The 24,690-nt window shown below is 39.5% G+C and overlaps 1 protein-coding gene across 2 annotated transcripts; it reads left to right on the forward strand.

Moving 5' to 3' along the window:
* Positions 1-13,301: 13,301 nt before the first annotated feature.
* On the forward strand, positions 13,302-23,071 carry ZCCHC9 (zinc finger CCHC-type containing 9). 2 transcript variants are annotated; one of them, XM_055342196.1, is made up of 6 exons: positions 13,302-13,380; positions 14,750-15,156; positions 18,405-18,555; positions 18,769-18,861; positions 21,139-21,207; positions 22,487-23,071. In XM_055342196.1, exons 2-6 carry the CDS (start codon positions 14,773-14,775, stop codon positions 22,603-22,605), a joined length of 816 nt encoding a protein of 271 aa, XP_055198171.1. In that variant the 5' UTR covers positions 13,302-13,380; positions 14,750-14,772; the 3' UTR covers positions 22,606-23,071. The 2 variants fall into 2 exon arrangements, with proteins under 2 accessions (XP_055198171.1, XP_055198170.1); XM_055342195.1 differs by lacking the exon at positions 13,302-13,380 and adding an exon at positions 13,452-13,626.
* The last annotated feature ends 1,619 nt before the right edge of the window (positions 23,072-24,690 follow it).

Consider the following 24,690-nt stretch of genomic DNA (forward strand, 5'->3'; position numbering starts at 1 on the left):
TGCAAAGGTGGTTCAATATTTTCAAATCAATCAACATGATATATCACATCAAGAAAAGATAAAAACTGTATTTCAATACAGAAAAAGCATTTGACAAAGTACAACTTCCGTTCAAAATAAAAACCCTCAATAAGGGATGGATCCCTGGGTGGCTCAGCGGCTTAGTGCCTGCCTTTCGCCTGGGGCGTGATCCTGGAGTCCAGGGATCGAGTCCTGCATTAGGCTCCCTGCAGGGAGCCTGCCTCTCTGTGTATCTCTCATTGATAAATAAATAAAATCTAAACAAAACAAAACAAAAAAACCCTCAATAAAAGTAAGTTTAGCGGGAACATACCTCACGATAATAAAAAGCCATATTTGAAAATCCCACAGCTAACATCATACACAATGATGAAAACCTGAGAGCTCTTTCCCTTAAGATCAGGAATAAGACAAGGATGTCCACTCTCACCACTTTTATTCAACATAGTACTGGAAGTTCTAGCCATAGTAGTCAAAGAAAAGAAATAAAATACATCCAAATCGTTAGTGAAGAACTAAAACCATTACAACATGTAGATGCCATAGTATACAGAGAAAACCCTAAATACTGCACATGCACACAAAAAACTACTAGAATTGATAAATGAATGCAGTAAGGTTGAAGTATACAAAATCAATATACAGAAATCCATTGCATTTCTATACACTAATAATGAAATGGAAGAGAGATTAAGAAAACAATCCTATTTACAATTGTCCCCCAAATAATAAATACCTAGAAATAAACTTAACCAAGGAAGTTAAAAACCTGTACTCTGAAAACTATAAAACACTGATGAAAGAAATTGAGGATGACACAAAGAAATGGAAAAAAATCCTATGTTCATGGGTTGGAAGAACAAATATTGTTAAAAGTCTATGCTACCTGAGGAAATCTACACATTTAATTCAATCCTTATCAAAATACTAACAGCATTTTTCACAGAACTTGAACAATCCTAAATCCTGAAATTTGTATGGAACCATTAAAAAAACTCAAATGGCCAAAGCAATCTTGAAAAAGAACAAAATTACAAGTATTATATAATCCCAGATTTCAAGATAAACTATAAAGCTGCAGTAATCAAAAACAGTATGGTGCTGGCACAAAAATAGACACATAGATCCACGGAACAGAATAGAGAGCCCAGAAATAAACCCATAATTATATGGTCAATTATTCTTTGACTAAGGAGGCAAGAACAAGGAATGGGAAAAAGTCTCTTCAACATATGGTGTTGGGACAATTATATGCAAAAGAATGAAAGTGGACCACTTTCTTATATCATACACAAAAATAAACTCGAACTAAGGATTCTAAATATGAGACCTGAAGTCATAAAAATCCTAAAAAAAAGCACAGGCAGTTTCTCTGACATTGGCTGTAGCAACATTTTCTAGGCCTGACTCCTGAGACAAGGCAAAAAGAAACTATTGGGACTACATAAAAATAAAAAGCCTCTACAGAGCAAAGAAACAAGTCAACAAAACTAAAAGACAACCTAATGAATGGGAGAAGATATTTGCTAATAATAAAGGTGTAAATCCTGATAAAGGTTTAAATTCCAAAAAATATAACGAACACAAAAACACTACTTTGAAAAGATATATGCACCTGTGTTGCTGTAGCTTTATTTACTATTAATAGCCAAATTAGGAAAGCAGCCCAAGTGTCCATTAATAGAGGAAGGGATAAAGATGTGGTACACACATAGACGATGGACTATTACTCAGCCATAAGAAAGAATAAAATCTTGCTACAATATGGATAGATCTAATAGTATGACACTAAGTGAAAGCAGTCAGAGAAAGATAAATTTTGTAGGATTTCACTCATATATGGAATTTAAAAGACACAGCAAACAAAGAAACAAACAACCAAGAAACATCCTCTTTACTATAGAGAATAAACTGATGTTCACCAGAGGGGTGGTGGTGTGGAGGATGGATGAAATAGGTGAAGGGGTTTAAGAGTACACTTATTGTGATGAGCAGTGAGTAATGTATAGGATTGTTCAATCAGTACACTGTACACCAGAAAGGAATGTAACACATATGTTAACTCTGCTGGAATTAAAATTTTTAAAAATACAGTAAGTCAAGAGAGATCATATGATGCAAAGAGTAAATGGTAGTGACCATGAAAATATATCACCGAGATCTTCTCTTGCAAGGGACATACTGACAACTCCAGGTACAACCCCTCTGGATCAATCATCATGTTCATACTGACTCCAGGCTTCCTGTACTCTGATTTCAGTTCATAAACGAGCAAAGCTCATTCCTGCCTTAGGACACGCAAGCCTCTTCTAAGAGGCAGGAAGATGCCCCCCATGGGCCTGTGTGAAACTTTCCTGGACCTGTATTGTAGCCTGGGACTTTTCTCCTTTCTTGTTCAGTATCATGTTTTGAACGTATCTCCCTTCTCCTGCTCCCTCCTATAAATAGCACTTGAATGTTCAATCCTGCCATGGCACCTGCTTCCTGGCAGATCCAGATCCAGTTGATAATCTTGTTTAAGGCCTTTGGGTTCTTCTTGATACTTTGTCAACTTGTCCTATGTCATACGGAGAAAGGAATGTCATGTATTTATTTCCTCTTTAAAAAGTTCTGTCATTTTGGGCTCATGTATTTTAAACTTATTAGATGAATTCCTATTTAGAATTTTTAAGTTTTCTTAGTGGATTTATATATACACTCTTTGCATCATATGGACTTCTAGGAGAAGCTTTCTGTGGCTTCTATGGATCTCCCTTCTAAGGAAGATCTCAGAAAAGAGGGGAGGGTAGTGGTATGAACTAAATATCCATTGTTGCAACTGGTATTTCTCTTTAGCCTCTTCCATCATCCTTTCTAAATTTCTCTCATTTCAAACTATCATCTTGGTGCCTTACCTTCTGTTGTGAGCAAAACCTTTAGTTCTAAGGCCTTGGCAATTACATCCTTCTTGGGCTGGGGTTGTTTTACATTGTTACAATACAAGGAAGTGCCAGGTGTCCAAGTGGATCACCTGGGTTCCACACCTTTCTCCTATCCCATTGTGTAAAAAGCAGCTCTATATCTCCTATCAGGATTATCCCTTTCACAATGATGATTCCCCTTCTCACCTGCTGGTCCCCAGACAAAAATCTCATATTCCTTTCTGAATGTCAAAAGTATTTTAGAACAGCTTTTTAAAATTTAAAATGGAATAAAGACTAATTTTTTTTAAATTTTTTTTTTATTTATTTATGATAGTCACACAGAGAGAGAGAGAGAGAGAGAGAGAGAGAGAGAGAGAGAGAGAGAGAGAGAGGCAGAGACATAGGCAGAGGGAGAAGCAGGCTCCATGCACTGGGAGCCCGATGTGGGATTCGATCCCGGGTCTCCAGGATCGCGCCTTGGGCCAAAGGCAGGCGCCAAACCGATGCGCCACCCAGGGATCCCAGACTAATTTTTTAATGTAAGATGTATAGCTATTAATTTTAATAGAGGAAAACTTTGGTATAAATTATGGAATATTTACTATATTTTTAAAAAAGATCTTATTTATTATGAGAGATACAGAGAGAGAGAGAGAGAGAGAGGCAGAGACATAGGGAGAGGGAGAAGCAGGCTCCCTGTGGGGAGCCTGATGTGGGACTCAATCCCGGGACCCTGAATCACAACCTGAGCTAAAGGCAGATGCTCAACCACTAAGCTACCCAGGTGCTGCTATCTACTGATTTTAACTCAATAATCATGGTAGAAATGAAATACCATCTTTCAACATTAAAAATACAGCTGACCCTTGCACAATGTGAGGGTTAAGGGTGCTAATCCCCTACACAGTCAAAAGTCCACATAAAACTTTTGACTCCAAAAAAAAAACAAAAAAAACTTTTGACTCCCCAAAACTTAACTGATAGGCTGATAGCATATTCAATTGACATATATTCATATTTTATATGTATTATGCATACATAATGAAACTAAAAAGAAAATCATTAAGGAATATAGTACTTTATCGAAAAAAAATCCACATATATATGGATCCATGCGGTCCAAACCCACACTACTTAAGGGTCAACCAAATTTATTTTTCTTATATATGCAGAGATCTTTACAGGGGCATGTAATTTTATTAAGAAATGACGCATATATGAGGGATCCTCAAAACCTCAAGAAAGAAAGGTAAATAAATTACTGTCTGAGAATTAAACTAGAAAAATCTGCACATAATGATGATTAGTCATCTGGAAGACCAAACGAAAGAACTGTGAATCTATGATCAAATGATTCAGGAAAGAAAGCCAAATCAACTAATTTTATCCTTTCTGTAAAACAAAACAAAACAAAAACAAAAACAAAAAAAAACAAAAGAAAACAAACCTGTGTGAAAAGAAGGCAAATGGTTATCATGGAAACGAGAAAAGTGAGAGGTCCCATCTAGTGGACAGGCCTTCACACATCGTCCAAGAGAGCCATATCCAGTTGCTAGGAACAGCTAAGTATTCCTGTTCTGTTCTAAGGTAAGGAAGGGGTTAAATTGTTTGACCTCTTGCTTTGAGCCCATATGTTCACTGAGTCACTTATCCTAGTGCTACGAAAATATCCATACCAGATAAAAAAAAATACCTCAAAGATTAAAGAGATGCACCACAATTATCTGTTCTTTCTGTAAGAATAAATTATGTTTGACAATGAGTAAATCAGTTTGAGAGATATAATTATGGAATTGTAAAAGCAGGATTTAAGAGGATATGGCGTACACATACACACCACAATGGAATATCACTCAGCCATAAAAAAGAATGCAAACTTGTCATTTGCAACATGGATGAACCTAGAGGGTATAATGCAAAGTAAAATCGGTCAGAGAAAGACAGATACCATATGATTTCACTCACAAGTGGAGTTCAAGGAACAGAAAAAAGAAACAAGAAACCAGACTCTTATTATTGAGAACCAGTGGTTGCCAGAAGGAAGGTGGGTGGGGTAGGGAGGGGAGGTAAACAGGTGAAATAGGTAAAGGGGATTAAGAGTATACTTATGATGAGCACTGAGTAATGGATAGAATTGCTGAATTATATTGCACACTTGAAATTAATGTAACACTGTATGCTAATTATATTTGAATTTAAAAATATAAAATTTGGGCAGCCCCGGTGGCGCAGCAGTTTAGCGCCGCCTGCAGCCCAGGGCGTGATCCTGGAGACCCAGGATCGAGTCCCACGTCGGGCTCCCTGCGTGGAGCCTGCTTCTCCCCCTGCCTGTGTCTCTATGAATAAATAAATAAAATCTTTAAAATATATATATCTAATTTATATTTTTAAATATAAAATATATTTAATATTTAATTTTTAAATATAAAAATTATATAAGTTTATATAAACTATTAAAATTTTTATTTAGTTTTATGAATCTTAGAGTTACAGTGGAAATGCAGTGAACTGATTCTGTCATTTACTTTTTTTTTAAAAAAAGATTTTATTTATTTATTCATGAGGCGGGGAGAGAGAGAGAGGCAGAGACACAGGCATGGGGAGAAGCAGGCTCCATGCAGGGAGCCCGATGCAGGACTTGATCCCAGGACTTCAGGATAATGCCCTGGGCCAAAGGCAGGCACTAAACCGCTGAGCCACCCAGGGATCCCGTCATTTACTTTTTAACATATACACCAGACTACTTTTCAAAAATGCATTTGACTCATATAGGCGATCTATATATTGAATCTGAAGATAAGGGACAGAAATGTTATATTTTGGTATCTCCACAAAATCTTTGCACAGAACTCACTTGTATAAAAGCAGCTCCAAAAATAGAAATCTCTTTTGCATGATATACACGAGGTCAAAAAAGAAAACACTGGGTTCCTGGAATGCAAAAGTTGTGCTTCTGAAGACATGGGCAAACATGCATGGAGTAGACAGACATGTAATTTGCCATCATGGCCTGAATCATTGGGAACTCATCAGTACTGATGAGGCACTAACTACATTCCGGTGCACTTCAATCAGAACCAGATTATACAATTAAAATTAATGAAGCACTAGGAGACTTTAATGAGTAAAACAGGGTTGGTTTTAAAGTCTTCTATGCACTTTATTCATTTCACAACAATTTGGTTGACAGTGCTATGACATTTCTCTCTTGTAAACAGCTAAAAAGTTTGTTACTAAAAGTTTAAGTAACACATTATATTCAACAAACTCCCTGGCACAGTTTAACACTTAAATGGTCTAACACTTTAGTTTAATTAAAACAGATCAATTTGTCTTTTGCCATCCTGTGTGTGTTTTAATAGACACTAAATAATGGTTCTCGCTCAGATCCCAAGGTTTCTCATTATACTGATGAGATGTCTTTTGCTCTTTCAAGCTATCACCTTTCCAGCCTGTTTTTCCTCTTTTCTAGAAATATATTCATGAGTATGTGGCAGGGAAGGGTGGTTGGGGATGGGGAAGGAGTCCAACCACCTCCAAATAGGGCTTCATTATGAGATTCAGAAGAAATATGAAACTGAGAAGGACAGATGAATATTTTCTAGGAATATTTAGTATGAACCTGAGAAATAACAGCATGAATTGTTAGGCAACCACAGGAAGGTGACATGGCCATATCTCTGAGCACAGGAAAGGGACCAAACATTTCAAATCCTGGATCCAGTTTTGACAGATTTAATGTTACTCTCTCCATATCTTAGTTTTCCCCCAAGTGTAAATGACTATCACTGTTCATGAGTATTAGTATGTAACGAGTACTACCATTCATAACTATTTGGGAAGCTTGAGAGCATAAAATGTGTAATAAATAGAGGGAAAGGGGTCAATGCTTTGTTCTCCAAGAAGAGCACTTTCTAAATTCAAATTGGTAACTTATTTTTCTTTATAAGAAAGGGAAATTATACACAGGTAACAACTTGATTCTTAAATTTAAGAACAGCTCCTTAGAATTGTAAATAAAAGATGTAAAAATGAACTTCAAGAGAAGATGAAAGTACTGTTAAAGTTTAAATATCAATTTTTCTGATATTTCATGAGAGACAGAGAGACAGAGAGAGAGAGAGAGAGAGAGAGAGAGAGAGAGAGAGAGGCAGAGACACAGGCAGAGGAAGAAGCAGGCTCCATGCAGGGAGCCTGACGTGGGACTCGATCCTGGGTCTCCGGGATCACACCCCGGGCGGAAGGTGGCGCCAAACCGCTGAGCCACCGGGGCTGCCCTATTTTTTTTAAGTTGTAGTAAAACATACATAAAATTTACCATTCTAACCATTTTAAGCGTACAGTTATATGGCACTAAGCACACTTTCAGTGCTCTATAACCATCACCACCATCCTAAATATGTTTGTAAAACAAATACCCAATACAGGAAAAGCAGCAATACTTGCAGACTGAAGAGTGTGCAATCTAGTTTAAGAGAAGTTCCACTATCTGGTTTGCTCTCCTGCTTCAATACACATTGTTTAGATATCTAAAAGCAACATATACCCAAGGTAACTAATGTTCTATTTGAAAGCTTGCTAGTGATTTCCATATTGAGCTGCCTTGAGCATAGCTCGACACAATTCCACATTTGCCCTCCATTTATTCCTTGGGGTATTGTGGGCATAAGTGTTTTTCTGGGGGTATGGACTGTGCCCAGTCCGTCTTAACAGAGCTCACCATCATATGTTCATATCTTCCGGGATATGTACAATATGATTTTATACATTTTCCTCGTCTATAAATATTTCCTAAAATATTTGTGGGATCTCTTTTTCCATGGCCATTTATTTTCTATAACAAACCTTTTGGATGGTTAGTTTTTTCCTACTATGTGATTCTCTTAAAGGAGTTCACCCAAAGCCATTCATTAATTTTTTAACCAGAGAATTATAGGTAGATTTCTTACGGTAGTTACTAAATCTGTACTATACATTTTGGTCACTTGGTTATGTTCACTTTCATCCTTTATAAAGTATTACCTTAAATTCTTCTCTCCCTCTGTGCACACACCTCATTTACACAAAGCCTTTCAGCTTACTGGAATAATGATTATTTCTTTTTTATTGACTCCTCCCCATCACCTCCCTAACCTCCCTCTCCAGTTGTCTGCAACACAGTCTACTGTAAAGTTTTCTAAGATCTCCCAGGAAGAATGAATTTAGATTCATTCTTATTCGTTCTAGTAAAGATTTCTGTAATCTTTACTACCAGAGTAATTTCTTAATTACTGTCTTACCAGTGGTTTACCAGGCTGCATCTTACCCACACGTTTTTGGTTATTGAGAGCCAAGAACTCTGTCATTTTTACCTATCTGACATTTAAGAAGGTACTGGCATACAGTCGATATCAAAAAATGCTTTCTCCTCACCTACCCCATTTTAAAGAATTCCACCTATAAAGAATTCCATATATAGACTTCCCACTGCTCCCTTTGAAGGGACCATCTAGGGCCCAAATCAGGTAACACTTCCTCAGACATAAGAGGAGAAGCAGAGTAAGTACTCCCTTCAGAGAAGAGAGCTTGGAAATCTTACCAGTTATACGCAATTTAGGTTTAAGTATTCATTTGAAGCACTTGACACTGTAACCACTAAAAAGAATGATTAGTAACTCGAACTTGAGAGATACACCAGAAGAGAGAGTCAGAGGGCCACCTCCCTTTTGTGATTAATATTCGCAACGCTATTCTTACTCATGTTTAAACAGAATATGAAAAAGATTTAAACTTTTTCAGGGGAGAATACTGATGTCCTATTACTCCTATTCCTTATTGTTAAGCGACCTCAAGCAACTTCCACTAATGCGTTTCTCCTGTTAAACACTTCAGATACCATTTTTTTTTTTTACTTCTGAAATTAAGCAGTACTGCTTGTAACTTGTTACTGAGAAAACCAACACTGCCAATGAAGAAATAAAAACACCTGGCCATCTCCATGTGCATGTCAGGTAATAAAACTATCACTAGTAATGTGGCAATCACTTCTCTGATACTTTACTGACCTGTAAAATAAGATTTTTTAAAGGTATGTATTTCTATAAATCTGTATATTTGGAAATTCTCATGAGCAGTCTCAAAACTCACGGATTTAAAAACTCTTTAGCAAAATAGATGAAAATAGAGAGGGAGACCAACCATAAGAGTCTCAACTCTAGGAAACAAACTGAGGGTTGGGGGGGGGGAGGGTGTCGAAGGAAAGGAAGGAGGTGATGGGGTAACTGGGTGATAGTCATTAAGGGCACTTGATAATGATCACTGGGTGTGATGTGCAACTAATGAACCAAATTCTACATCTGAAACTAATAATACATTGTTAATTAAATCAAATTTAAAACATCTTTTAAAACTCTAATAAAAATTCTAAATGTAATTCATATTCATTAGAGTATTTGTAAAATGATGCTGAAAGAATTAAAAAGGGACTCTTAATTTCTTACCCATTGGCCTTATTGTAAGAGTTCTAAAGCACCTTAAAAGACTGATAGATTTTTGAGAAGCTATTAGAATGTCATTGGCATAGATCTCATTTTTATTTCCAGCAATAGGGTCATCAATTATTTTCCTGTCCCTCTTATTTTCTGTATATTCCAAAAAAGTTCAGTAAGCATCCATCAGGTACATGCTTCAGTACATAACTCTCTTCTCTAGATCTTATGATATCTACTGCATAATCTAGAAAATTATGTATAGTTCTTCATTGCTTAAGCTCTACGGGATAAAATGGAAACCCTTTGATGTTATTAAAAAATACTTCAACTGGGGAAGCCTGGGTGGCTCAGTGGTTGAGTGTCTGCCTTTGGCTCTGGGTGTGTGATCCCCTGCTGGGGATGGAGTCCCACATCAGGGTCCCCCTAGGGAGCATGCTTCTTCCTCTGCCTATGTCTCTCATGAATAAATAAATAAAATCTTAAAAAAAAAAAAAAAACTTCAACTGGCAAAATCTGATTGCAGCCATCTTTTCTAGATTTGCCATCCTTCACTTCAAATACTCTACAGTTAAACAGCTTGTTTTGAATCTGCTCACACTAGTGTTAAGACTCAGCTAGAAGGCCAGCTCCCTGAGGGCTGCGTCTTGGACACTCCTAGTCCTGCAGCAGCTACTGGTCATTCTGAGCACTTGAAAAAAATAAAACAGTAGCAGGCAAATTATGGAAGAAGACCAGAATTCAAAGTACCACTGAACCAGTAGTGAGTTTACATTCTGGATTTTTATCCTGGACATGTTATTTTGTATATATTCTGAATTGTTTTAATCCTTTATGAAAAAAACCATTTTAGTAGGCAATGAACTTGTTTAGACTTGTGTTACAGGCTTTGTCTCATTTTTTGTGGGTGGGCATTCAAATCTCAGTTCCTTTCTTTAAGCCTCTGAATTTGTCTTGTGCATTTGGGGTCATAAGCTAGCTCGAGACTTCACATACAGAAGCATCCTTTTTATGGACTCTTCCTTTCAGGATTCCCCTTCACTTTCCAGGTATGGGTGTTAAGTGCTTTTTTCCTCTGGTTCTTCCAGCCAGAAAAATGAGGACAAGCTTTCTTTTAGTTTTAGCTGCTCATGCACTTTGGGACTGTGACCCACTCTCAGCACACAGACACTCACCCATGTGCTAGCTGCTTCTTCAGATTTTAACTCCCCTCCTTAAGGGTCTGCATTTACTTGCTTTTTCGGAACCCTCACATAGTTGTTTTTTATATTTTGCCCAGAATTTCAAATTATCAGGATGAAAGACAGTTTACAGAAAACTTCTATCATAACTATTTAAAACATAAAAATGTACTGCCCGTGTAAAAATTACATTGATAAAATTTAAATCAATATCTGGCAACGGTCAGCTTCTTAAACTTGGTAGTATTCACATGAATGTGTTTTATAATTATTTTGTTTCATATCCTTTTTTGTATGAATACACTAGACAATTTTCTAAAAATGAGGTACTTCGGCCCTTCATAACCAACACTTAAGCTCCTCACTTAACATTCACCCAGTGGAGGGACACCTGGGTGGTTCAGTCAGTTAAGTGTCTGACACTCAAGTATGGCTCAGGCCATGATCTCAACAGCCGTACTGGGCTCTGGGCTGAGCGAGGAATGGGCTTGAGATTCTCCCTCTCTGGCTCTGGCCATCCCCGTCCTCGTCTCCTCACCCTCTCGCTTGCTTGCTCTTAAAAATATATATATATTTATCCTCTGGATAATACTGTTGTGTAGTATTTCAATAATATCTCAATGGCTAAAATTTAATAAAAAGATAATCCCTTCAACTGTAAAAGCCAATACATACCAAGAAAATAAAGTCTCACGTGGGCAAGGGTAACTTAGTCTCAAATTGGGTTCGAGCAGGCAAACAATGCCCTGCAGTATTTTAAGGTAGTAGCGCCCACACCTTTGAACTGAGGTCTTCATTCAAAGCTTAACTCTACCTCTTACTAGATGTGCGACGTTGGGTAAGTTACATCAGCTTTCTGAGCTTGTTTCATCATTGTAAAATGGAGAAAACATAGTATCTACCTCTCAGGGTACTGGGGGAAGTAAGCAATGAAGGCAAAGCATTCAGTACACCTAGGTGCTAGGTGCCTATAAGATGTTCAGTGAAAGTTAGCTGTCATTAGTAGGTTAACAGTAATAGTTTCTTCTGAATCCCACAGGATTTCCATGACTTACTTACTCAACTACTAATCTTCACCTGATGTACTTCCAAAAAAACAATCTGAGATCATGTTCCTTCACTGCCAGGAAATGGACAACTTTCTACAATTTAAAATTCAACGTAGTACTACAAAGACAAGTTTTAGCTGAATACACCCTCTAGTGGTATACGTTATGTGCAAGTACCTGGCTTCCACAAAAGAAAACCTCTATGAGATGTCACTAAGTTTGTGCTTAGAACCTGAAGCCAGCCTGTTGAGAACATGGCATGAAGTGGTTAATCTTTTAGGAAGGTCTCGCTCTTCAAGAGCTGGAGGAATTTTTTATCTTTTAAAACTTCCCCCACCACAATAAGACCTAGGATATCTGTGATATTCACCATACCAAATCCCATTATTCCTACAGCATTGACTTTAATCTTTCCTCCTAAAGAAAATCAGGTCACTTACTAGTTTGCTTCAACAAGCACTTCAGTGCACTTACTTCTTACTCAAGTTAACAAAAACATACGGAGTATCAACTATATATACCAGGCAATGGGAATACAATAAACAACTTATTACACAATTCATTCTGTAATTACTCATCTGAAAACTGCTTTATGTAAAGACCACCATGAGTGTACAACAGGGAACTGGTCTAACGTGCAGGGCAGGGCAGGGGTATGGGAAAGCTTATTTAGGAATAAAATGTGAACAGCCTTTAAAGGTAAATGCCTTCACCGAAAGAAGAAAAAGAGTGCCGTGCAAAGACAACAGCATCCTTTATAAAGGCCTGGAGATAGCACGAGATATGCAGCATTTGAGAAAATGAGGGAAGTGTCCTGGTCAAAGAAGGGGAGATGGTGCAGGATGAGACTAGTGAAGAAGAGAGGTTTTTAATACCAAGTTAAGGAGTTTGAGGTCTATCTTATGAATAATGGGAGGGGTGCCTGGGTGGCTCGGCTGCTTAAACATCTGACTCTTGATTTTGACTCAGGCCGTGGTCAGGGCAGTGGGATTAGCGCACCCGCCCCCACCCCCCCCCAAGCTCCACAGGGAGTCTGAGATGCTACAATTCTGCCTCTGCCCTTACCCTCTCTAAAATAAATAAAATCTTTTAAAAAAGGAAAAAAAGAACAACGGGAAACTATGAAAGGGATTAAAGCAGAAGGGTAACAATCTGATTTACATCTTCTCTTTTTCTTAAAGATTTACTTATTTTAGAGAGGGCAGGAGCAGAAGGGGGAGAGGGAGAGGGAGAGAGAATCTCAACCAACGCTCTGCTGAGCCAGGTGGGGCTCGGGATTGATTTCCAAGACCTTGCGATTTTAACCCGAGCTGAAACCAAGAGTCCGCGCGTAACAGCTGCACCGCCCAGGCGCCTCACGTCCTTCCCGGATCTCCCCGACAAGGACCCACTCCCGCGGCGCTGGGGCGCTCACCTGGCACCTCCCCGGAAAGCCCAGGCGCACCCCCGCCCCAAAGTCCATAGAGTTTTGTTCTTAAAAGTACAGTGCAGAGGTCACCTTCTCCGGGAAGTCTTCCCGGTGCTTCCCACACCCGCATCCGGCCGCGCGTCTCCTCCGCGGAGCCTTCCCCGTCTCCGCGAGCTCGCGGGGGAGCGCCCACTCAGCCGCGCTTACCCGCCCCCGACGCCGGCTTGGCCCGCCGGAAGTGACGCGCGCTCGGGGACGAAGTGCTTCCGGCCCCGAGTCCTCGCTCGGCCGCCGGGGCGGGGGAGGGCGCTCTGGCCCTCTCGCTCGGCTGCCCTGGAGGATTCGTAAGCGGTAAGCAGCTGCGCGCCGCCGAGGGACTCGCTCTCCCTGGGACCTGGCGGGGCGGTCGCGGGGCGGAGGGGGCACAGGGACCGACTGCCAGGCCCGCGGCGGCCCCGAACGCCAGATGGGGCTGCAGTGCGGGGAGGCGCGGCCGGCCGAGGGCAGCGGCGCGGGGCAGCTCAGCTCCCCGGGCCCCGCCGCGGGGGCTCCGCCGACCCGGCCTCGCGACGCAGGGCTCCCCCTTCGCGGAGGAAGGTGCGCGGCGTCCCAGCTGCTCCTCGGGCCGGTGTCCCGGCGGGTTCCAGAGGTGACGGCTGAGGTCCAGCAGCTGGGTACTCGGGACGCCCCGAGGAGGGGTGCAGGGGGCGGGCTCGGAGCCGCCGAGCCGGGCGCTGTCCGCGGCCTGATTGTTGGGGGCCAGGCGCCGTCATGGGGCCGCAACTCTCGGCCGGGCCGGGCAGAGTCGAGGTGACACATTTCACGTCAAAGGACAGGATTCCTGGACGGCCCGGGCGGCGCAGCGGTGGAGCAACGCCTGCGGCCCAGGCGGTGACCCCGGGGCCCCGGGATCGAGTCCCGCGTCGGGCTCCCTGCACGGGGCCTGCTGCTCCCTCGGCCTGGGTCTCGGCCTCTCTCTGCATCTCCCTGCATGTGTCTCTGCTTCTCTCTCTCTCTGTGTCTCTCATGAATAAATAAATAAAATCTTAAAAAAAAAAAAAAAAAAAAGGACAGGACTCCTGTGTGTACTTAACTGGCTCTGCAGATTGTCTGCCCTGCCCTGACCTAAGCAAGGAGATGGGAAGAAAGTAGCCCTGGGACTAGAGATAGGAGACAGCCAGGGACACGACAGAACCTGGGAAGAGTAACTTCATTCACTGCATTACTTTGTCATTCAAATTTTACAAAGTAATTTGGTTACTTCATGAATTGTTTTACAGTTTTAAGTATTTATATATGTGGTTTTTGTTGTTGTTTTACTGGCGTAGCTTTTCTGGCAAGGGCTAGATTTATATTATAGGCATATCTATGCAGCATATTGTAGAATTAAATATTCAAATATCTGGGCAGCCCGGGTGGCCCAGCTAAAGTTTAGCGCTGCCTTCAGCCTGGGGCGTGATCCTGGGTACCCGGGTCGAGGCCCTCCTTGGGCTCCCTGGGCTCCCTGCGTGGAGCCTGCTTCTCCCCCTGCTTGTGTCTCTGCCTCTCTGTGTCTCTCATGAATAAATAAAATCTTTTAAAAAATTAAATATTCAAATATCTAAATGAAGTAAAAAGTGTTGCGATAAGACTTTAATATATAGGCATCATGTGATACAGTATGTGTCTTTAGTTTTTTTTTTTTTTTTATGGTCACTAACCAGCCATGCTTGTCTTAAAGCTTGATAAGGTGCTGATAAAATCATGACCAGGTGGGCACGAGTTACCACCACGCGTACCAAGAGACCTTTGGCTGCAACATCATGGGAAGACATGAAGAAGGGGTCCTGTGAGGGAGAAAGCCAAAACCTAACAAAGAGTAAACAACTTGAAGCCAATAGGCTTTCTGTGAAAAATGATGCTCCCAAAGCAAAACACAAAAAGAACAAAAAGAAAAAGGAGTATTTAAATGAAGATGTAAATGGATTCATGGAATACCTAAGACAGAATCCACAGATGATTCACAATGGAGAGATGATAGCAACAGACAGTCAGGAGGTAAGGGAAGAAATTGCAATTGCCTTAAAGAAAGATAGTCGACGGGAAGGAAGAAGACTGAAAAGACAAGCAGCAAAGAAAAATGCAATGGTAAGATCATTCTCTGGGAATGTTACTTTATATAGGTCAAACTATGATTCATACACTCACACATCTTAGTAGAGTCTGAATGCTCTTATGTGCTAGATTTATAAAGCATCTTTTTGAGGACTAGTAGTAACATTAGGAATTTTTTTTTTTTTTAGCACTTCTTATATGCCAGGCACTGGATGTACTGATTATCATAACACTATAAAGATGGTAGCATTATTCTCATATGGGGAGAAAACACTGATGTGTAGACAGGGTATCTTGCTGAAAGCCACTTAGCTATAGTAGCAGAGATGAAATTCAAACTCTGAGTTCGTCTAACTTCAAACCTGTGTTCTTACTCCTGCCTTTCAATAGTGTCTTTTTTTTTTTTTAATTTTTTTTTTATTTATTTACGATAGAGAGAGAGAGAGGCAGAGACACAGGCAGAGGGAGAAGCAGGCTCCATGCACCTGGAGCCCGACATGGGATTCGATCCCGGGTCTCCAGGATCGCGCCCTGGGCCAAAGGCAGGCGCCAAACTGCCGCACCACCCAGGGATCCCCAATAGTGTCTTTTCAAATAGCCATAAAAAAAAAAAAAAGTAAGGAGGAGGATTAAGTACAACAGATTCAATATGTGTGGTTCCCTTTACTTAGAAAGGATGTTTTGTCTTTTTTCATGAAAAACTGAGGCACAGGAATGAGGTCTAATAAGAATCACACTAGTTAGTAACAGAACAACAGAGTAATAGAGTTAAAACCCGTTGAGTTTGTCCCTAGTCATTGCTCCTTACTCTCAGAGGAGTTTGGGGCCTCTGAAAGTTGATTTCTGCAGTGCTTAGCCCTAGATTTTTAAACTGTCAGACATAAGAAATGAAATTCTTTGTATAATTTCTTTCCTTCTCTAAGTGAATTTTTCAAGTCTTCTAGCAAGATACTACATAAAAATCAGTAGTTGTTACTATTTTACACTTTCATCTTTATTTGCAGGATTAGTTGTATACATATTTGCAGATAATTATTTAGAGATAATGGTGATCAAACATTCCTTATGGATAAATTTGGATAGAAAAGGTAATCCTTTTTATTTGGATCAGGATAGTTTTTTTAAGATTTTATTTATTTATTCATGAGAGACACAGGGAGAGAGAGAGGCAGAGACACAGACGGAGGGAGAAGCAGGCTCCATGCAGGTAGCTGGACGTGGGACTCGATCCTGGGTCTCCAGGATCACGCCCTGGGCCGAAGGTGGCACTAAACTGCTGAGCCACCCAGGCTGCCCATGGATCAGAATAGTTTTGTTTAAATTATACAATTATTTAAAATATTTTTATCAGTGGCACCCGGGTGGCTCAGCGGTTTAGCGCTGCTGTCAGCCCGGGACGTGATCCTGGAGACCCAGGATTGAGTCCCATGTCGGGCTCCCTGCAGGAAGCCTGCTTCTCCCTCTGCCTGTGTCTCTGCCTCTCTTTCTCTGTCTCTCATGAATAAATAAATAAAATCTTTAAAAAATATTATATTTTTATCAGGACACCTGGGTGGCTCAGTTGGTTAAGTGTCTGACCATCTCAGGTTATGATCATAGGAACCTGGGATGGAGCCCTGCCTCAGGTCATGTCCCTCCCCCCTCCCCCCATGGTGGCCCCCACCAAGCCCCATGTAGGGATCTGTGCTGGGCAGGGAGTCCTCCCTCCTCCTCTCCTCTGCACTCCTCCCCCCTGCCATTCTCTCTCAAAAAGTAGTCTTATTTTTTTTTTTTTTTTAAGTAAAAACCTAATCAATGAACTGTCAGGTCACTAGAGACCATGTTGACCTCACCAGGACTTCAAGTCTTCTTAGGACGATCCAGTTTTTCGCCATAGCTTTTCTTCAAGTTTTATAATGATTGCATTTTCTGTGTTTGGACCAGGTCATTCTAAATGTAAAAGTTAGGGAAGATTAAAAAGACTCATTCTTTTCCAGTATGCTACGAAACAGGAGAAAAAGAAAGTGAGAACATAATTGAAAAATACTGTTATGTTTTATTTTGCCTGTTTAATTTGCCTTTTAAAAATCCTGTGCTTATTTTGAAAAATTGTTTTCAAAAACATTTTTGAAAAAGACCATGTTATCCAAGAAATATATATACCTTTTATCAGTTTATTTTTTTATTTTTTTTTTATTTATTTATGATAGAGAGAGAGAGAGAGAGGCAGAGACACAGGCAGAGGGAGAAGCAGGCTCCATGCACCGGAAGCCCGACGTGGGATTCGATCCCGGGTCTCCAGGATCGCGCCCTGGGCCAAAGGCAGGCGCCAAACCGCTGCGCCACCCAGGATCCCCCTTTTATCAGTTTAAATAAAATAGCTTAAATATCTTTGAATATCTACCATGTTTGATTATACTGTTCTCATTCATTGCAGCAAAACCTATTCTCCCAATTGCTAGGTAATATCTAAAGCAACCAAATCATTGTTCAGTGTTACAGTGGAGCCAAATAATTCATCTTTGAAATATTCCTTTAAAATGTATTGTGTAAATATTCTAAAAATGAAGCATCTAATTCTGAATATTACGGAATATGTATTAAAGATATAAGAACTATAAGATATTTTTTAGTATGAAATAGGATTTGAATCATAACTTGAATCATTTGATTCAAATTCAATTATATGAGCATTTAAGTACTAGTAATCATTATGACTGATAATTTTTATGGTCATTTTCTATTTTCCACAGAAGACTCAGTTTTTCTAGTGGAGACATCCCCATTAATGACATAAATAGCCCATATTTGCTTAATTCATTTAAGCAGTTTCTAATAAACCGTTTTTAACTTTGAGATTGATAGATTTATGGATTGAGGGTTTTCAAAAGCACTGAGACCCTCTGATGGAAATGACATTTCTTACTGTTTAGGAATATATAAAACAACTTTCTTTTTTTTTTTTTTAAATATTTTTTTTTAAATTTTTTTATGATAGTCACAGAGAGAGAGAGAGAGAGGCAGAGACACAGGCAGAGGGAGAAGCAGGCTCCATGCACCGGGAGCCCGACGTGGGATTCGATCCTGGGTCTCCAGGATCGCGCTCCGGGCCAAAGACAGGCGCCAAACCGCTGCGCCACCCAGGGATCCCAAAACAACTTTTTTTCTACATAATATCCTGAGATTTTTTTTTTTAAGAACTAGATACCAAATGAAAGAACTTTTAAACATACTTTTGATCACAGGAATTAATAAAGCCAGTGAGGTTTTGTAATGTGGAAACTCATATTTTGTTTTCCCAGGTATGTTTCCATTGTAGAAAACCTGGCCATGGGATTGCAGATTGCCCAGCTGCCCTTGAGAATCAAGATATGGGCACTGGAATATGTTATCGCTGTGGATCCACAGAGCACGAAATAACCAAATGCAAAGCCAAAGTAGACCCAGCTCTTGGTATGTTTTCTTTCTATTGTTTTTTGATTTGGTTAATGTCAGAAGTGCGGGTTTTTTTGGACAGTTTGTCATGAGTGTGCCACTTAATATTTTGAAATCAAGATTAAGTTGTATAAAAATAGGGTTTTTTTCAGAGCATTTAAAGTAGTATGAATTATATGACATTTTCTATTATACTTAGCCAACTTAACAGGACCTATTTGATCCTTACAGGTGAATTTCCTTTTGCAAAATGTTTTGTTTGTGGGGAAATGGGACATCTGTCCAGATCTTGCCCTGATAATCCCAAAGGACTCTATGCTGATGGTGAGTACTCTTACCCTTATATGTCAAAAAAGGTGAATTACCATGCAGAGTTGTGATTTAAACTCTTAATCAGCTCTTGAATAAATTTTTGAAAAATAACAGAACCTTAGGAATTTCAATTTTTATCAAACTCTATGTATTGTACTTTATGTGTAATATGATATATTAAATCAGAGAAAACTAAAGTTTAAATTTCAAGCTTTGTGCTTGTTTCAGCTTCATTTGTGAGACTATTATAAATATCTACTTTTAAACATAGAACTAAAGGGGTTATATTTCAAGCTAATATAAGATTTAAAAAATCGTGTTGTGAGGGGTGCCTGGGTGGCTGAGTTGGTTGGGCATCTGCCTTCAATTCAGGTCATAATCCTAAGGGTCCTGGGATCGAGTCCCATACCGGGCTCTCTGCTCAGCAGAATGCCTGCTTCTGCTGCTCCCTCTGCTTGCTCCCTTGCTCAGTCTGTCAAATAAATAAATAATATCTTAAAATTAAAAAAAAAGTGTTGTGAGTTTAATCACAAGCCAGCATACCATTTTGGATACACACTCTTTAGTACTTGTTTCTGAATGTGTTCCTTGGTTAATTGTCTAGCACAGGATCATATAATTTCTTATCTTTAGCTCAATTAACATCTTAAGCTCCTTAAATAAAGTCTGTGATGTCTAAAGCTTTAAGAAGGAAATTTTCGGGATCCCTGGGTGGCGCAGTGGTTTGGCGCCTGCCTTTGGCCCAGGGCGTGATCCTGGAGACCCGGGATCGAATCCCACGTCGGGCTCCCGGTGCACGGAGCCTGCTTCTCCCTCTGCCTGTGTCTCTGCCTCTCTCTCTCTCTCTGTGTGTGTGTGACTATCATAAATAAATAAAAATTTTAAAAAAAAAAAGGAAATTTTCTGTTACTGTGAGAAATGTGCTTATGTGATAGCTGGTTCCATCAGGTTCTAGACACCTCTTGTGTGTCATGTCCTGGGTTCCGAAAAGTCCGATGAAAAGGCATAGCTTTTAGAATCAAGCTGACTGCTTATAGCTCCAGGACCACCACTAACTAGTTGTCGGACTTTGACTGAGTTACTTAATTTCTCCCAGCTCAGTTTCCTCACCTGTTAAATGGAGATGAAAAACTGTATTTTGTTGATTCTAAGATGCACGTTTTTTTCACATTTTAATGTCTCTGAACTCAAAATGTATCTTACCAGTGGTGAGTGCCACATAGTTGGCAGAATTTTTTTTTCTGAGAGATATGCAAAATAATGATACATCTTATAATCAGTGGTGTCTTAGATTTGATGAATTATGGTATTCACCTTGAAGAGCTTTGAGAATTAAAATATACTGTTCAGAGTGCCTCTTTTATTTCACTATGGCATCTATAACCATAAAGAAGGTGGCCCTGGAAAATGCCCAAGGGTGCCTTTCAGTTTTGAACTTGTGACACAGGTCAGATGACATGACTAATGGATCAAAATGGCTTTGGATAGTTATGCAAAATGAGATATTTTTAAAAAGTACAGTAAAGGAAAGAGATCACACAGAAGCGAGAATTCAGCCAGGGTACACCCTCGAGGGTCATTTTTCTAGGTAAGTCACTTAACATTATGAGCATATCATGTTAGTGCTTGACTATTAGGTAACAGTGTTTGACCATTAAGTGAAAGACTAATTTTAGAAACGACATGTGTTATAATTCACAGTCATGGAATGTTGCTTAAAGTAGGCAGATAGGCATCTTTATTAGGCTTAGGGTGCCTGGCAGATAGAAGGCACTAAAACAAAAGTTAATTTCATTCCTTTTGTAACTGCTCACCCCCATCTGACCTGTATAGGTGAGCTGTGGAGCAGTGGCTCCTACTTGTCATTTGAGAAGAACTAGGAACATCCTCCTCAAAAAATGCATCTGGACACAATCTTTCCTTACAGGTCCAACAGTTCACAAATCTTTGCCTATCTAACTATGGTTAAGGTCTCATCTTCTGTGCAGTGGCTCTTGGACACTCCAGGGCACAAGTACCTGCTTCTATCATATCTCTCCTCTCTTTCTCTCTTCTCCCCTGAAGGCCAAGTACAAGAAATGGTGGGGAGGCACACCTTAGTGCTCTGTGGGAACAAAAGGAATGGAGAGACTTACTAATAGGAATGGTGGCACCTACCTATGTTTCTGTTTCCACCTCCCTGTACAGCTGACAAGGCTGTGACTACCAAATAAGACATGAAAAGTGCTCTGAGACGTTACAATGCCTTGTAAGTACGAGAGGTTTTCAGTGACTTTGTTCTTTCAATAGGTGGTTGCTGTAGACTTTGTGGCTCCGTGGAACACTTTAAGAAAGATTGCCCTGAGAGTCAAAATTCAGGTGAGATCTCTGGGCCTCCATTTGGAAGGTCTGAGATTAATATTCCGTTTTTTGTTGATTTTTGTTGATACTAACTCATTGAGGTACCACTGATTTCAAGGCAACTTGGTTTCCTACTGCAATGACAACTTAATCATTTTTCTGTCAGGAGTAAGTACAGTAGTGAGTGACCATTAGTAGCTAGTACTATGGAGTGGAGGTGGGGAGGATGACCACTAAGCCCTAGAGGACCTTGATTTTATAAAGCATCTTATTCACAAACATTCATATTTGGCAATATGAATGCTAATCAATTAAATAATAGACCCAATTCTGTTACTAAAAGAAAAATACTGATTGACTAAGAGAAAATATTAGGAAAGTAACTCAGTATTTTTATGATTGGGCATCTTTACATATGGTTTGCTTTGGATATACCTGAAGGATTCAGAATTGGTTGCAAAAACTGCCCAAAATACTAAAATTGTGTTAGCTACACATCATCTGGCTAGTTATATTTTCTTCCTAATGAAATACTACCCTCGGTCATCAAAAACTTCATAATGTTCACTATACCTGGGGGGTAGAGAGTGGAGACTATTATTATATTAGTTTACCTGGATTGGAGTGATGTTCATCTTGAGTGAAAAAGACAGGAGGGTAGCAATAGTGCTTCTTAGGGTAAAAGCACATTTTTCTTTTTTTTAATCTCAAATACTCACTGTACTACACAAATAAGTCTGCCCATTCTTACTGCGTACCCAAACATTTACATCTGAAAACCCAGAGTTCTTGTTTATGGTCTTGTCTAGAAGAAGATCGTCTTTACTACATTGCAGGCAGTGAGACTGAAATGATCAAGTGGAATTTGAATTCTCCCTCCTGGGAGGATTGCCACTTCCCAAATGACAAGACTGACAAGCAGATGTTGTATAATTTCACAGGTGGAATCTTGTGCATTTAAAACTGATGCTTCATAAGTCATACTGTTTACAGATTCTTGGAATTCATTGACTCTATAATGATGAACTCTGGGAAAGAATGAAAGAGCTTTCTCATCAATTTGTGCATTGCAAAGCAGTTGCTGCATTTCCCTAATTGGGATGAGAAATTGCCTATGGTACTCTGAAATCAAGGGTTATAATCAATTACAGAATTGCTCACTCTCCTTTAGTGATGGAGTCTTCCCTCCTTGTGATTATTCATGTCAAAACTAGTTCCTTTGCTAAGCCAGTACCAATCTATGTGGATGTATTTGATTACCATTTTTCTTAACATTCTGACTTACATTCCTTGGCAGATCGAATGGTCACAGTTGGTCGCTGGGCAAAGGGAATGAGTGCAGACTATGAAGAAATTTTGGATGTGCCTAAACCACAGAAACCCAAAACAAAGATACCTAAAGTTGTTAATTTTTGATAGTGACTAGTACTATCATTTGTTACCACCTCATTGTTAAACATTATGAACTGGGCCTAATTCACAAATTGGAGCTGGGCTTCCTTGGAAACCTGTATTGTGGGTACCAGTATGATCTGGGTATGATCAGTTTCCTGAGTGCTTTCCATTAAAGAGTGCTTCTATCACTGGAGAAAATCACTGAAGAAAAGTATAAGATGTTTAAATTGGATTCTCTCAAAGAACATTTTTAAGAGAACTGAGTTATTACTGAGTGGTTATATGCTTGATTGTAACAATCATCTTTTTATTAAAAACTATGCATTAATGTGAACTACCCCTAAACAAAGTATAACAGCTTTGCATTTGGAATTTTTGGTTTTACTGTTTTCTTGGTTCAAAGTGCCAATTTTTTATTAAGAATTTATAAGTTGCCATAAAATCTACTGTATTTTTAAAATATTTAATAAAAATTCATTTGCTACTTACTGGACTGAACTAGCCATTGTCTGCTTATATCTGTGTAATGAACCCTTTGGAAACACGATCTTTTGTGAATCCTAGATGAGATTAATTTTGGTTAATATTTGTTTTAGTTTTGATATAAAGAAGTACAAATTATTGAGGTAAAATAGAAGAAAACTTTAACAGCATCTCTTTCTTTGTTCTTGATTTTCAAGAGAGAAATTCTAGCCAAAATTTAGTTTGGGGTGTTCAACCAGAATGAGGTCACTGAACAGACTGTATATCACACTTAATAGCATTTGTTCACATGTTTTCGATGAGTCCAGGTGAGATGCAAATATCACCATAATAGAGTTAGAACACTAATCAGAGGCCCATTAGCTTCTTTGTTTGATTTGATGAATACATGCATACTTAATACATATATTTCACAAGACTTAAGGCTCCCATTGTAGTGTTTAATGGAACGACTCTAGCGGATTGTGTGTTTCATTTGGAATTTTACCTGATTGGATACATTTGTAACTAAAGGAAACAGCTGTGATTAGTCACTGATGCTTCAAAAGCAAAATATTTACCAAATAAGAAAAGAAACACTTTTCTCTGTATTAATGTCTGCATAGCTCAACAGTTCTAGCCTTAATAGGAGCTGTTCTTTTATTTCTGGTGCTAAAGGAAATCATGACAGTATAGCTCAGCATCCAGAACTTAAGGAGTGCCATTTAAATCATACCAGTCCTGCAGCTGGAAAAGGACAGCAATGCTGCCTTAGACATTTCGTCCAAATACACCCAGATTTATTTCACCTGTCAGATGCGAAAGACTCTGGAGAGTTGAAAGCCTCCTCAAGTGAGGAAGGCAGACGTTAAATTTATCTATTCACTATATATTTCTTCAGTACCTGCTATGTTTCTGGTACTCTTGTAGGCACTTGGGATTGTGATAGTGATGAAGGCAAACAAGGCCACATGCATTCTAATACGGCTTTAGAATGAAGAGGAGCCTTGGGGTGGGTGGGTGGGGGGAATATGTATCAGAAATATCAGTATATCAGAAAAATAATATCAAGAGATTGTACTACATTTTTAAAGTATTCTGTTGAATTCCCTAGGACTTAGTCATTAGCATTCTTCCTGCAGTCCTCTGGAAATGCCACCTCCTACAAGCTCATCTTTTCCATGGCTGACTCCTAAATCCATCTGCCCTAATCTCCCTGGTTTCAGTTCCTACTTGGATGTTCCACCAACACCTCAAGTCATTACTGCAGTAATTTTCAAAAAATACATATAAATTCAAAGACCTACAATAGGCAGAAGTTAAAACTCTCAATTATAGGAGAGGTTTGAAATTTTTCCATACAAAATTTTAGTGTAATGTAACCTTCATTGCTAACTTTTTCACCTTTTTTAAAATATAAAAATATTCTCAAAAATCTTCCTACTTCTGAAAAGTATAGTCAGTCAAACCTGCATATCTGCTCTTCTTACTGTATATCAGTGTTAACTCATAAAACTGGAGCACAATCCAAAGTTTATGGAAGTGAAAGCCTGCTGATACAGAATAAAAATAATTAACAACCAGACCTAGGCTGGGTGAGTGGATGGGCGGGGGGAGGAGGCAGGCACAGGAAGCAGAAGTAGA

This window comes from Nyctereutes procyonoides, unplaced genomic scaffold (assembly GCF_905146905.1).
Source record: "Nyctereutes procyonoides isolate TBG_1078 unplaced genomic scaffold, NYPRO_anot_genome, whole genome shotgun sequence".
NCBI classification, from domain to species: domain Eukaryota; kingdom Metazoa; phylum Chordata; class Mammalia; order Carnivora; family Canidae; genus Nyctereutes; species Nyctereutes procyonoides.